A 14,738-nucleotide genomic window follows, 5' to 3' on the forward strand; every position below is an offset into this window, starting at 1 on the left:
GACAGTTAATATATCGACCATTTTCTCCATGAATCAGTTAGTTTTTTGCTCTAGAAAATGTCAGAAAATGGTGAGAAATTTCACTCAGTGTTTCCTAAAGCCACTGAAACAGTTAAAACACCCACCACTTGTAGCTTTAAAAAAAAAAAAGATTTAAACTCAGAAATACAACAACCAAATACTGAATATTACATTTTATTCTGCTACTAAAAAGGTGTCATACTTCAAATGTGGATGCATAAATGTTTATTTACAAAATCCTTACTATGTTTTTTATGTTTGTGCATCACTTCATTACTGTCTTTTGATACAGGCCTTTACCAGACACTCTCTAGTGATTGTATCGGGATAGGAAAATTAAGTTTTACTAACTATTGAACTGGAATAACATGTAAAATTAAAGCTGCAAGCAGCGTTGGACGGGTCCTCGCATCCTTGCTGGCCGGCGAATCCACGCATGTCCACCAGGTGGCGCTGCGACCAAAAGTGCATGTCGGCCTATGGATGCGATGAGGGCTGGACTCTGATCACAGCCGTAAAATTTCAGGCAGACTGGAGCATGTTCAGGCTACTTACAGAGCTCTTCCTGTCCATCCACCAGGTGGCGCTGCGACCAAGAGTGTATATTGGCCAATGGATGTGATCAGGGTCAGACTGTGATTCCACATATAAAATTTCAGGCAGATCGGACCATGTACAGGCTAGTTATAGAGCTTTTCCTTCTATCCACCAGGTGGCGCTATGACTGTGGCTGTATTTCAGTATGTGAATGTCATCAGGGCGGGACTCTGATCATACATGTAAAGTTTGAGGCAGATTGGAGCATGTTTAGGGCGGTTACACAGCAGTTGATGTTTCATGGCGAAGCATCAAAGTTCAGGAGGCCGCCATGGCCACGCCCTCAGACTTTTGCGGAGCATTTTGATAACTTTTGATCACCCATGTGTGTAGTACATCCTGGCCGAATTTCATCTCTCTCGGTGTTACCCTGTTTGAGTTTATTGCTTTTGAAAATGTCTAAAAATGACCCAAAATCGTCAAAACATATGACATATAATTCAAAATGGCTGACTTCCTGTTGGATTTTGGTCATGGGTGTCAATTACATTTTTGTGTGTCTTGATGAGTTACACATGTGTATGTTTTTATGTTCAGCTAATATCATTTCCTCTGGACAATGTTTGTGGTGTCAGAAGTGGACGTTTGTAGGGAGTTTTCAGTTGCGATACTTTAATGCATAAATATTTGCAGTGGTGGTTTCACTGCAAGCATCTACTGATGTCACCAGTGAAGTAAATAAAAACAGCATTTGTTGAACTTCACGCCTCTCAGTGTCTGCAGTTATTTTAGCTGAATCAATGCAAAGATATTTCTATTTTTCTACATGACAGGAATGTCAGTGAAATCCAAATGCTAAGAATAAACAAGTGATCTGCCTGGTCACAGATCCCACTTTAATCCAAAATAAAGACTTTGCAAGGAAATGAACTTGAAATATGAGCCACCAGTAAAAGTTGTGATCAGACAGAAGGGCCTGTATTTTATCTTTGGAGAAGTTTAACAGGTAAGTTTGTGCAGCTGATCAGTGGTGAGGCCTGTGGATGACTGGAGATGTGTGTGGACACTTAGACGAAGCAGCAAATGTGTTGAAAATGAGTTGTCTTCTCAGAGTCTTGAAGATGTTTTGTCAGAGCTAAGAAAGAAGTAAGAGATCCTGCAGGTGATTGTTGAGTGGTGTTGAGGAATTTGAATGTAGAGGAATAGCAAAGAGATTTTGAAGATATTTAAGCCATAAGTTGTATTTTATTTGTTTGCTGTTCTCTCCCATTTGTAGTGAAGAGAAGTGATTTGACATGAAGAATGTGATTTGTGTGGCTTTGAAATTGTGTTAAAATGTAAAAATGAGTGATGAGGAGAAGAGTGTGACTTTTTAGTATTGTGTTTTTTAGCGTGTTCTTTAAAAGTTTACGCTCTTTACGCTCTTTACGCTCTTTACGCTCTTTACGCTCTTTACGCTCTTTACGCTCTTTACGCTCTTTACGCTCTTTACGCTCTTTACGCTCTTTACGCTCTTTACGCTCTTTACGCTCTTTACGCTCTTTACGCTCTTTACGCTCTTTACGCTCTTTACGCTCTTTACGCTCTTTACGCTCTTTACCTTTTTCGGGCAACTTCTTGGTTTTCCTGGAACCACCCTTCAACTCCAATCCACTGACACTCCACACCACAGACCACAACCTTTCCACTCCACTATCATCCTCCGCAAGGTTCCCAGTGGGGATTCGAACCGTGACCCTCCACATGACAGACACACAACCTATGTGTGAGCTATCTTTCACACAAGGTCCTGCATGGACTTTGTTGTAATGATGGTTGAAAGACGTTGTCATACAGCCAAAGTATGTATATATTGTAAATAAAGCTGCTGTAACAATGTAAATTTCCCCTGGAGTGGGGAGAAATAAAAAACTTTATCTTATCTTTATCTTATCTTATAAAGTGTCAAAAGAGCCCTGGGCTGGATTCGAACCAAAAACCTCCTGGATGAGAGGCAGATAACTTACCACTGCACTATCCTTCCTACTGGGTGTAACTGTTAGTTTTCCTAAATGATGGTACACAAAACTATTAAGGAGGTGAAGATAATAAAGGTACTAAAGTGGATTTCAACCGGGGACCTTCAACATGCCAGGCAAAAAACTTACCTCTACACCACCTGTCCTACAAGATGCTGTTCTAACTTTGCTTAAATGATGCTAGCAATTAGTACTGGAGCATCCAAAGGACACATAAAAAGTGTGAGTGTGGATTTGAACCATGGACCTTCAACATGTGAGGCACAGAACTTACCTCTGCACCACATTTCCTACAAGGTGTTGTTGTAAATTGGCTTAAATGATGGCATCAATCAGTACTGGAGCAATCAAAGGACAAATAAAAGGTGTGAGTGGAGATTTGAATCATGTGAGGTACAGAACTTACATTGCAGGTTTGTTTCTGAGACTGAATACACCCAATCTCATCTGATCTGCAAAGCTAAGCAGAGTTGGGCCTGGTTAGTATTTGGATGGGAGACCACCTGGGAATACCAGCTGCTGTAAGCTTTTTACTTCTCCTCACAACCTGAACAACACACTGCTGGTCATTCACTAGAGACAGCTATCAACTAAAACCTCTTGGTTTCTTTATTATACGCTCTATGAGGTGGATAAGCTGCAGCTCATGCTGATTTATTGCTGGTTCTGGTTGGAGCCAAAGAACAAAGGCATCACCTGTTGGAGCAGCTGATGTCCTGCAGCCTCTTCACCACAGAAAGCCTCTGACAGCTTCAATTCTTTACACTCTGACTGCAAGACACCAATCACATAGGAACATATACATGTGTGGAACAAAGAGCTGAGCTGACACTCAACATGTGTTTGACCATTTATTGATAAAGACATTCAAACATGTCTAGAGATAGAACACCAACGCACAGTGTAAGAAAGGTCAGAACAGACTTCACCTGCTCAGGAAACTGAGGTCCTTCGGGGTGCAGGGAGCAATTCTGAGGACCTTTTATGGTTGTGTGGTGGTATCAGCCATCCTGTATGGAGTGGTCTGCTGGAGCAGCAGCATCACGGCTGCAGACAGGAAGAGACTAAAGAAACCGGTTAATAAAGCAAGCTCTGTCCTGGGCTGGTGTTAGACAGGAGGATGATGACAAAGCTGTTGTCTGTCATGGAGGACATCTCCCACCCCCTGCAGGAAACAGGACCATCACCGGCAGCTCCTTCAGGGACAGACTGCTTCACCCACAATGTTTGAAGGAGGTCCTTCCTTCCTGCAGCAGTCAGACAGTGTTCAATCAAACCTGCTCCCAGTAGTTCAGATCACCCATGAAGTAACTGCAATAAAATGTAAATAAGTCAATATGTGCAATTTCACAAGGTTTTTTTTTTACAAGCATTTCTATTTCTTCTCTAAGGAGAAAGCATCTATTTATATCTGTGCACTGAGTGCTGCTTTTCTTTTTACTTTTTTTCCTATCTGCTACTGCCACACCGAAAATTTCCCCACTGCAGAATCTACCTATCCATCCATCTATCTATGGTCCATCTACCTCCCTACCTATCTATCCATCCATCCATCCATCCATCCATCGATCTCTCTCACGGGTGTGGGGGTTGATTCACCTGTTCTCAATCACCTTAATCCACGAAGGCCCGGTTCTTCATTCTTCCGCTCTCTGCCAGACCAGAGACTTTGAAACCAGAACCTTTCTCCTACAATTAGTCTGGTTTCCCCTTTTTGTTTTCACCTTGGTTTAGTTATCCTTTCTGTGTTGGTTTTAGTTTCATTCGTTAAATAAACTCCTTGTAATCTTTGACCTGTGTCTGCAGATGTCCTGTGACACCAATGATCCCATCTGATATTTAGCATGTTTTCAATTATTGGTCCCATTTCTTAAAAAAAAAAAAAAAAAAAAAAAAAAGCCCCCTGAAATCTGATCAGATAAATGAATGTGAAACTACTTTGGGTCTGCTGCAGCTGCCTCCCTCTGATCTTGTTCCTGCCCACAGCACAATCTGATCAGTGAAACACTGAAGGACAACTTCAGCATGTAAAACATAAATAAGCAAAGGCTGCAACTCGTGATTATTTTAATTTCAACTTAACTTTATGTGCTGTTCAAAAACTTTATTTTTTCTGCAAATGTGTAGTGATTCCAAATCTTGGTTATTGATCTCCTTGATTACAAAAAAAATCTGTATCGACCCGGAAAAAAAACAAACATGTCAGGCACCCTATGATGTTAACTGTTTGCCTGAATGTTTTTGTTTAAAATCCTCAGTAATAACCTTTGACTGGTTGCTCTTAACCCTGTAAAACTCACTGCTGCAAAAATACAACATCAGCTTATTTTTTAATTACTATTTTCTATTATATATATCTGAAATAAACCCTAATCTGGGGTCTGACAGCAGCGTGAGGTCAAAGAAGCTGCCATCAGCTGCTGCACTTCTGTCCGTCCAGCAGATGGAGCCATGGAGCTGCAGTGAAGTGAAGAGCAGCACAAGGCAACCACCACTTCCATCCACTGACGCATTCAATTTGACTGACGCTAATGTTTTATTGACTTCCAACCACTAAACCAATAAAAACTGCAAGCAGCGTTGGACGAGTCCTCGCATCCGAGCGGCCCGACTGGCCCACGCATATCCACCAGGAGGCGCTGCAACTGAGAGAGTAAAGTTTCAGGCAGATTGGAGCATGTACAGGCTGGTTACACAGCACTTCCTGTTTCATGGCGAGAAATCCAAAATGGCCGCCAAGTGGCACAAAGATGTGATTAGGGCCGGACTCTGATCATGCATGTAAAATTTCAGGCAGATTGGAGCATGTACAGTCTGGTTACACAGCACTTCCTGTTTAATGGCGAGAAATTCAAAATGGCCGCCATGTGGCGCTATGACTGTGAGTGTATATCAACCTATGGACGTGATTAGGGCTGGACTCTGATCACACATGTATAATTTGAAGCAGACTGGAGCATGTACAGGCTAGTTAGACAGCACTTCCTGTTTCATGGCAAGACATTCAAAATGGCCGCATTCCGCTGTTAACTATGGCCACGCCCTCAGACTTTTGCGGAACGTTTTGATAACTTTTGATCAACCATGACTGGTGTCCATCCTGGCCGAATTTCAGCTTTCTCGGGGTTAGCCTGTTTGAGTTTATTGCTTTTGAAAATGTCTAAAAATGACCCACAATTGTCAAAACATATGACATATAATTCAATATGGCCGACTTCCTGTTGGATTTTGGGCATGGCTGTCAATTACATTTTTGTGCATCTTGACGAGTTACATATGCCTACCAAGTTTCATAATTCTAGGTGACACGTACTGGCCATAGTAACTGTTTGAAATTTTCCAGGTGGCGCTATGGAGCCATTTTGCCACACACATGTGCAGTTTCCCTAAAATATGAAATGGGTTGCCGGTCCAGATATGTGTGGTAATTTTGGTGAGCATTTGAGCATTTTTAACCTGTCAAAAAGTACTTTGTTTATTACGGCAATGATGCGTTGCCACGGCAACAGTGTTTTATGAATCGTCAAAATCTTCACACTGTGCCATCGTCAAGGTGTGACCACTCACCTGACCAATTTTCAGAATGATATGACAAAGTTTCAGGCAATGGCACGTGCAAACGTAATGACAATTTCTTCCTGTTGCCAATAGGTGGCGCTATGAGTATTTCTAAATTTATGAGTGTGGATATGTTCAGACCCGGACTGGTGTCCATCATATCAAGTTTGGTCCAGATTGGACCACGTACAGCTGAGATATTAATAATTCAATTTTTATGGCGAGAAATTGAAATTCGCCGCGCCGCCACAGACACGCCCTTTGATGACGAGTCACCATTTTCTCCGTGAGTCATCATAGACGTGTTCAGGCTTATGTCACCAAATTTGAAGTGAATATGATCAACCTGCTAAGAATAGTACATCAAAGTGTAAAAAAATGTCTATTTCCTGCTACCACAAGGTGGCGCTATGACTGTCAATGTATATAACCACATGGATGTTGTCAGGGCAGGTCTCTGATCATACATGTAAAATTTCAGGCGGATTGGAGCATGTACAAGAAAGTTAGACACCACTTCCTGTTTCATGGCGAAGGATCAATATTTTTGGGGGTCGCTATGGCCACGCCCTTTGACTTTTGCGGAGTATTTTGATAACTTTTCATCACGAGGCAGAGTTGCATGTACTGGCCAAATTTGACGTCTCTCGGACTTACCCCCGCTGAGTTATTAATCTCAAAAAATTTACAGCTAATTTAAGATGGCCGACTTCCTGTTGGGTTTAGGGCGTGGCCGTGATTGACTTTTTCGTGTGTCGTGATGGCCTGAATATGCATCCAAAGTTTTGTAGCTGTAGATGAAATACTCTGCCAGTTGGCCTAATGACCACTTTTTGCAACTTTGTAGGGGGCGCTATGGAGCTATTTTGCCACACACATGCGCAACTCCCATAAAATATCAAATTTTTCGCCAGTCCTGATGAGCAAGCCAAGTTTCACGCGTTTTGGGGTATGATAAGGCCGCCAAAAAGGCAATTCAAAAGACGGGAAAAGAGTGAAAAATAATAAGAAGAAGAAACCCTAGCATTCCAATAGGGTCTTCGCACCTTTGGTGCTCGGACCCTAATAAATAATTCCTTGCATTCCAATAGGGTCTTCGCACCATTTGGTGCTCGGACCCTAATAATTCCTTGCATTCCAATAGGGTCTTCGCACCATTCGGTGCTCGGACCCTAACAATCTAAATCTTGATTCAAATTCATTCTGAAGGCCATTTAGGCTGTTAAATTCAGCAGTTTTTGTGTTAAATAATCCATTTGCCTTAAATGTTAAATGCTCTAGATAATGTTAATGTTGTTTTAGTATTTAAATTATCATTCTCATCCAGACACTTGCACTGGATTCTTCAGGACACCCAGATACTACCCATTCCATGGTAAAAATGCTTTGTATGGAGTTTGTATGATATACTTAATATTCCCATTCTGTTTTTCCACACTGTAATTTTACCACTGCAGTGTTTCTCTTTCTGCACTTTTATTCTTTTAATTTTTCCACATTATACATTTTTGTGGTGTTAATTCTCCTTTTCCAACCCAAGAGTCTAAAAAGAGCCTCATATGTTTTAACTGTTGTAAAGACCATTGTGGCAACTGCTAAATAAAACTGACTTTACTAGACTCAGAGATTAGAAGGCACCATTTTGCCAAAGCAATTACATGTAACTCACATAAGTAATAATGAGATCAGTGCATGGCTTTTTATACACACTGTGGCTGTTTGTTATGACCGGTCACATTAGATTGTTGTTGCTCTGTTGCTGTGAGACGGATTTTCCTCGCTGTTCTGGTGTCGGATTTGTTGCAGTTGATGTAACCTAAAAGGCATTTCCTACCTTTAGTAGAACCAGGGACTTTAGCACAACAAGCCCAGTCAGTCATGTCTTTCTTTTCTAGTGCAGCAGTAGTCCAACAACTGTCACCATTTTTGTTGTTCTTCCTCCTCCGTTGTTTCACTACTGAGATAAAAAAAACACAGGTTCTCTTCATCTGGATGGAACTAATAATCCTAACTGCTTCCTTTTGATCTCTGAATGTACTGAAAATTGTTCGCGGGACCTGAAAAACATCTGGCTGCCAAAAACAGCTGTAAATCAAAGCCTTATCCAAGGAAATTCAGCTTTGTGTGTAGAGTTTTCTTTCAAAAACCAATTCAGAATTTATTAACCTGTGTCCCTTTGAGTCTGACTGAAACAATGAGTTGAATGAATGAACTGATGATATTTCACTCAGCTAATTAGTTAAATTTCTAAAGCAGCTATCAGTGTCCCAGCATGCATTTGTTCCAGAGAGGAAACTCTCCAGAGACCTGTCTGTTTTGTAGGTCAGAAAATAATTATAGTGGAAACCTGCTGTGTGCTTTTAAAACATGGTAAATTAAGTTCTGGTTGTTTCTGGTAATAAGAATGCAACAGAAATGTGACTCATAATGAAGGTTTGTGTCAAATTCAGTTCCTACAGATGTACACACTGTTCCAGCTGCTTGTGTAAAAAAACAGACTAATATTGTTTTGTTGCTTCAAAATTGTTCAGATTGAAGATGTTACAAGAAATGCATTTTGATTAAATCGCTTTCAGCAGCACAAAACACAGATCAAGAAGGTGAATTCAGCTACAAACACCTCCAGCGATAACTACGTAGCACAGGACTCAGGATTTGTTTCACTGTACTGTGAGTTCAGGTTCAGTATAAAATCACTGAACCACACCACATGTGACACTAGTTGCTGATTTTGATTGGCTGTTCACAGTTTCATCATCCTCAGAGGGTGCTGAAATTTACCCTGCTTCCAAAAAGATTGTTCCTAAATTCTGATGTTTTGACATCACAAGTTACACATGTTTAGTGTGAACAGTCTCACTAGTTGCAGTAGTTTAAAAATGCTTTTATATGTTTAAATGGGACAACCCAGAGAGCAGGGTTTCTATTTTTCAAACTCTTACAACACGTTTCGTTCACTCACATTTTAAGGCAGCATGAGGACTTTAATTTTTCATTGGACTGTGAGGTGATATGACAGCATTTTTCAGTCCCACCCTTCTTGGGAGTTTAAAAATTCATCCTTCAGAGGCTGGTGTTTTGTGCCTTGTCTCCTTTCCTCCCCTGAAATTACAACACTCATGGTTGTTTGTGCCAAAATATGTCCCATTCCTGGTTGCTTATGTCAGGGTGTGAGGCTCAGGCTATATAAATTCATTCCCTGGCTATTCACTAAATAAATGCAGATGGTTAATCGCAGGCGCTTGGACAGTTTGAGCATCTTTTAGAATCTATTGTACACTTTTCATGTGGAAAACAATTTGATAAATATCCAGTCAGGATTGCATGGTGAATCAGCTGGAATAATTAGACTTTAAAACTGGGCCACATCTAAAACTAGAGCTGGTTCTGTAGTAAAATGGCTCATAAATAGCCAGAGCATCACAGCTCCTCCTCACACTTCATTCACAAAGGCTTCAAAAACTGTGGAAAAAACAAAAAGCAGTATTTCAGCGTAGATATTTCACAATAAAAGACTTTAACGCAGGAATAAGCTGCAGAAAATACAACCACTGCCAGCAAGACGTTTGCACTTTCAGGACACATTAAACTACAAGTGTATTTTGCATTCTCTGTGGCAAGTTTTCCATTATTGCCTCCTCAGACTGTGAAGGAAAACCCTCCTGACTGTGCTGTTGCCCGGCCAGTAAAAAGAGATTCAGATTGCATGTAACAGGCTGCAGTCAACGACTCACTTTTTCCGATGAGGAGCGTCTAACACACACTCTCACACACTCACACTCACACACACACACTCTCTCACACACACACACACACACACACACACACACTGCTTTGTCGCTGCGGTTTCGTTGCAAGGTAAGATCATTTATGCTTCTATTAGAATTATTAGGAACCGGGTTTGTGTTTGGTAAAGTTATTGTGTGGTGATCAACAGTCCCGGGTTTTCTCTCTGTGATTCGTTACTTTGCACTTTTTTTTTTCAATCGTGCCAACAACGAAGCTGCCAAAATTAAAGCAAACTCCGGATGAAACTGTGAGAAATTTAACCCTGCATGTTTTTGTAGATGGATAATTCAAAGCATCGCGAATCCATGGTGACTTTTATAGAGAAATCTGTTGAACGTGTTGCCTATTTAAAGCAGAGACGAGTCCAGAAATGTTTCGTTAAAGTGTCCAGATGGAGCCACCGAAAGTCTCTGAGCCAACACAGCAAAACTGAAAGCCAGGAAATCTGTAATAACCCCCCCCCAAAACAAACAAAAGTCAAAAAGTCTGCCAGGAAAGCTTTATTAGAAAATGGTGGAATACTGTGATGTTTTTATTATGTAGTTCCTACTGCTGTTTGATGCTTCAGGTAAGTCAAAGACAACATCCATAGGGAAAAAGTTGGGGATCAAAATGGACATTAAAAAAAAACCATTGTATTCAATATTACAAAAGTAACTAAATGCATCTTCAAAGAACATTTCCTATATCAGTGGCAGAAGTATTGCACAAATATTGACCAAACTGTTCAAAATGAATACTGTTTAAGGAGGTTATCCTTCACATTGTGATTTCACTTCAAAAACTGTATAAACTGTGAAAATAACAGGAAAAATCTGTAAAATATGGATGTTTTCAGCTGATTTAAATACAGTTAAACAGTATGGCTTCAACAGTTTTAGCTTTATATTACTTGTAAAAAAAAAATACAGATTTTTGATGTAGACATTTTTAATTTAATTTTAGCTTTGAGCAGTTTTTCTGTCAACATACAAATTAATACATTTTTCAGTGATTTTACTAGATATTACCTGTTGTTTAACAAAACAAGGACAATCTATAGTAGTTTAAAAATTATTTGTCATTTTTTCTATACTTAATATGCATGTATTTTCTTTCAGATATGGCAAAAAAATTTAAAATAATATTTTTTTCTGATTTGAGTGTGATTTTATTTATTTATTTATTTTAAAAGAACAAATTATATGTTTTTTTTAAATAGCAGCACCTCTCTTGCTTGGCAGACACTCATGTATGAATTCTGTCGCTGTTTGATGCTGCAGGTATTTCATAAATGCAATGGAAAGACTCCTACAAACAGCTGGAAGCAACAAGCTAAACTTCAGCTTCTTTTAATGTTTTAGTCTGTTCATGTCTCAACAACCCGGGTATTTTGCGTTTTCTGTGATGTTGATGCTGCTGTCGGCGTAGCTCTTGCAGTCATCAACGCTGCTTTCATGTGCACTTGGATTCCTTCATTGCATTCACTGAAACTTGGATATGTCAACAAAGTAATGGCTTGGATCAGGAAAATAATAATTAGTGAATCAAAACTATGGCTGTGCCCCCTGAAGGCACCTCTGTATAAAGTCTCTTTTCATTTGTTTTTCTTTTTATTAAGCATAAAATCATATATAATCTTATTTTTAAGTTCAAACTACAGTATGACAGCTTCATTCCATTGTTATTCACTTTTCCATTAAACAGTAAATCTGCTCATCTATAAAACTCTCAATTTGTCCTCCACACAACAGTTTGTCTAGAAATGTCATCACAATTCATGTGTTTAGTTTACTGGCTTTGCTGATTCAAACAAAAGCTTGGATCAGCAAAATAGCGTTCAGTGAATAAAAGGGTGTCTGTCGCGATGCCAGCATGTCTGATTGTTGATGTTTCAGGTGGTTGGAGATGCTCCAGCGGACAGCGAGCAGAGCCTGGCTCTGCCTGTCCTGCTGCCTGCTGTTGGCCGTCTGTTCCCCAGCAGACGATGCAGGTTCAGCAGGTTCTCTTCCCCTTGAGCAAGTGTCAGGGGAGCCAGACGTAGAGGACTTGGAGTGGGGATCTGGATCATCTATTCTGCACCTGCTCCACAGCTTCCCTGCCGACAGCCCCTTTATAACGGAGACCCCAGAAAAACCAGTTAACTGCACCCAGCGCTTCTGGCTACCGCCGTCTCCTCCAATCTGCTGGGAAAATATCGCTGGGCCCGAAGAGTTTGCAAAGTCCCGTCTGCTTGTTCTGCAGAACAGGGCTGCGCTGCAGGCAGTGTCCACCTCCAGTGGGGTGGAAGAGGGAGGAGTCTCCTACGACTACCAGGCCAGAGAGGAGGTCCAGGGGATCCGCTCAGAGCACCAGAAAATGGTCGAAACTATGCAGACCATGGAGACGGTGTTTGTTGGTCTGGCAGAGAAGAGGAAAGAAGGGAAGGACCAGGGAGCACTAACAAGGTGAGAAACAGACACCTATGGAGAATTTATTCATCTGGTCTATGGGCAGAATAACCCAAGGAACAATATAAATACAACAATATAAACCCTATTTGTATTTTTAAAAAAAGGTTCCAAATTTCCTTATGACACTTGACCTACATTATAACAGAACAAGCCATGTCTTTACTATAATATATAGATATAAGCTCTAATTTTGACAACCATTTGTTGACCAAAAAGGTCCTTAGAGCCACAGAAACAATGAAGCAAGCTCCAGCAGCAGCTCACTGGTTGTTGATAGAAATATTTCCCACAAATACTTAAAGTATATATGAATTAAGTCATGCTACTGTCTGATGTATATACAGTCAAGCCCAAAATTATTCATACCCCTAGCAAATGTTGACTTGAAGTTACTTTTAAATGTAAATAAAAGCTGAGAAATCATATTATCCACAATGATGCCTCTTGTACATCATCTTATATCTTTTGGGAAACACCTGTGTCATTTCCAATCAAAAACAAACTTGCTGGTTGAATAAAAGTCACTTTAATTCAAAATTTGCTAGGGGTATGAATATTTTCAGGCTTGACTGTATATCAGATATCTGATGCAGATTCGTTTCATGATGTTGCAACTGTGCGCATGTGTGAGGGATGTTTCTTATGCATCTTTATGTTCTCTTTTGGAAAATAGAATCAGATTTTAACAAGACAAGAATTAGTCAAAAGTGAGAAAAAATATTCCCTGACCTTCCAAAAAAAAGATATATATCTTTATTGTAATTTTAGTACCAACTTAGCCATCTTAGCTTGGCATGTTAGCATCATCATTTTGACTAATTAGCACTATGAAAACAACGTTAGCTGACACTGATGGGAATATCATTGGTTTTGTAATGGATAAACAGAAATCGTGGCCTGATGGTGGCTCCAGATCAAACACCAAGAGTTTATTAAAGTCAGTAAAGTATATAATTGGTTTTGGAGTCATGAATGTCCCAAATCATTTCAACAAACAGGAGAAGTGAAATTGCTGGTGAGGTAATCATCAACATAATACTAGTTCTTCCTCTGGGGATCGTGAATGTTTGTACAGAGGGTCACGGCAATCCATCTAGCAGTTGTTTTCTTTTGAAAATTTGGGGGGGGGGGTCTTTTTTCCCCAGTATCGGACGGTTAAGTCAGGTGGTGGACTAGAAACATTCTGCAAGATGTTTAATGACGTGTAACAAAGATTCCCAACTAGCTGAAGCCAGGAGTTGTATTTTATGTTACCATCTGGCATCAACCATCTAATGCTGCAATCCCTAAAGCCCTTCTCTTTCTCAACAAATAATGTTCCTGTGTCTTAATATTGCGACTTAGAGTTGTTTCTTGAACGTTTCTTTTCAGTTGAAAAGCCAAACGCTTGCATTTTCTGAAGTCTGCAATCATACAGTTTAATTAGTGGTGTAGTAGCTGAATAAGTGGGGATGATATGAATATTTCTCCTGATTTCTTCTGTAATGATGCAGGGCTAAAGACATCTATGTGTGGTTTGGCACATCTATATTTATATACAGAGTTAATCTACTGTACTTCGCAGAGATCAGTCACAATAAACAGCTCCGAGCCACACTACAGAGAGAACACAGCTACGTTTCCAGCTGGCTTTGAATCCAAAAGCTGTTCCAAGGCCAGCTGTGGGGGCTAGTCCTAAATTATTATTACTGGTGAGGGGCTTGGGAATCCTGGATCGGTGTTGCTTGTTTGCAAAGAAACGTAACAGATGGAAGACGGAGTGGAAACATCTCCCAGACAAGCTGAGTCATTTCAAGTATTTTCCAACAGTCATTTGTCGGGACATCTGGCCGAGACGAGGCTCTGGCAAGTCGTGTATTTGGGGGAACGTATTTTGCATGTTACTGTGTTTTTTGTCAGAAAGTCTCATATTTACTTGTGGTTTCTCATCATATTCAGCATGAAGGAGCATCTGGCCAACACAAGGGATGCAATAGAGGGCAGAGAGCACATGGCAAACCACCTGGAGAAGCAGTTTTCTACTTTAGAGAAGAATCTGCTCAACATGCAGCTTCGACTCAGCAAATTCATCCGACAGTGACCACCCTGGAGACACCAACCCCCTTATTGGAACTGTATTTATACATGAATGTACAACAATGTAGCATGCATGCTCAGGATTATTATAGTTTGTAATTTGAGAACAAAAACACTTGATAAGCACCTTATTATTGTATCAGCACATGTACGAAAGTAAAAAGTGTAACCTGGAATCAGTAGATCAATAAACTTCACATTATCAGGGAGTTTTGATGAATATATGACTGTTAAATCAAGTTTTTGTTTGCAAGCATGTTCCGTGTGGGGGTTTCATAGTCATATTAAACCTCTAGTAAAACTGAAA

The 14,738-nt window shown here is 40.2% G+C and overlaps 1 protein-coding gene across 1 annotated transcript; it reads left to right on the forward strand.

Moving 5' to 3' along the window:
* The first annotated feature begins 9,816 nt into the window (after positions 1 to 9,816).
* Positions 9,817 to 14,640, forward strand: si:ch211-57n23.1 (uncharacterized). Its single transcript, XM_023263018.3, has 3 exons — positions 9,817 to 9,992; positions 11,801 to 12,349; positions 14,294 to 14,640. Exons 2-3 carry the CDS (start codon positions 11,811 to 11,813, stop codon positions 14,433 to 14,435), a joined length of 681 nt encoding a protein of 226 aa, XP_023118786.2. The 5' UTR covers positions 9,817 to 9,992; positions 11,801 to 11,810; the 3' UTR covers positions 14,436 to 14,640.
* The last annotated feature ends 98 nt before the right edge of the window (positions 14,641 to 14,738 follow it).

This window comes from Amphiprion ocellaris, chromosome 15, assembly GCF_022539595.1.
Source record: "Amphiprion ocellaris isolate individual 3 ecotype Okinawa chromosome 15, ASM2253959v1, whole genome shotgun sequence".
Classification (NCBI taxonomy): Eukaryota; Metazoa; Chordata; class Actinopteri; family Pomacentridae; genus Amphiprion; species Amphiprion ocellaris.

Excerpts from the sequence above, each read along its gene's own strand:
- si:ch211-57n23.1 (XM_023263018.3), top strand. The coding sequence starts at position 11,811 with ATGCTCCAGCGGACAGCGAGCAGAGCCTGGCTCTGCCTGTCCTGCTGC. Across the intron at positions 12,350-14,293 it reads GACCAGGGAGCACTAACAAG|CATGAAGGAGCATCTGGCCA; the intron begins GTGAGAAACAGA and ends CATCATATTCAG.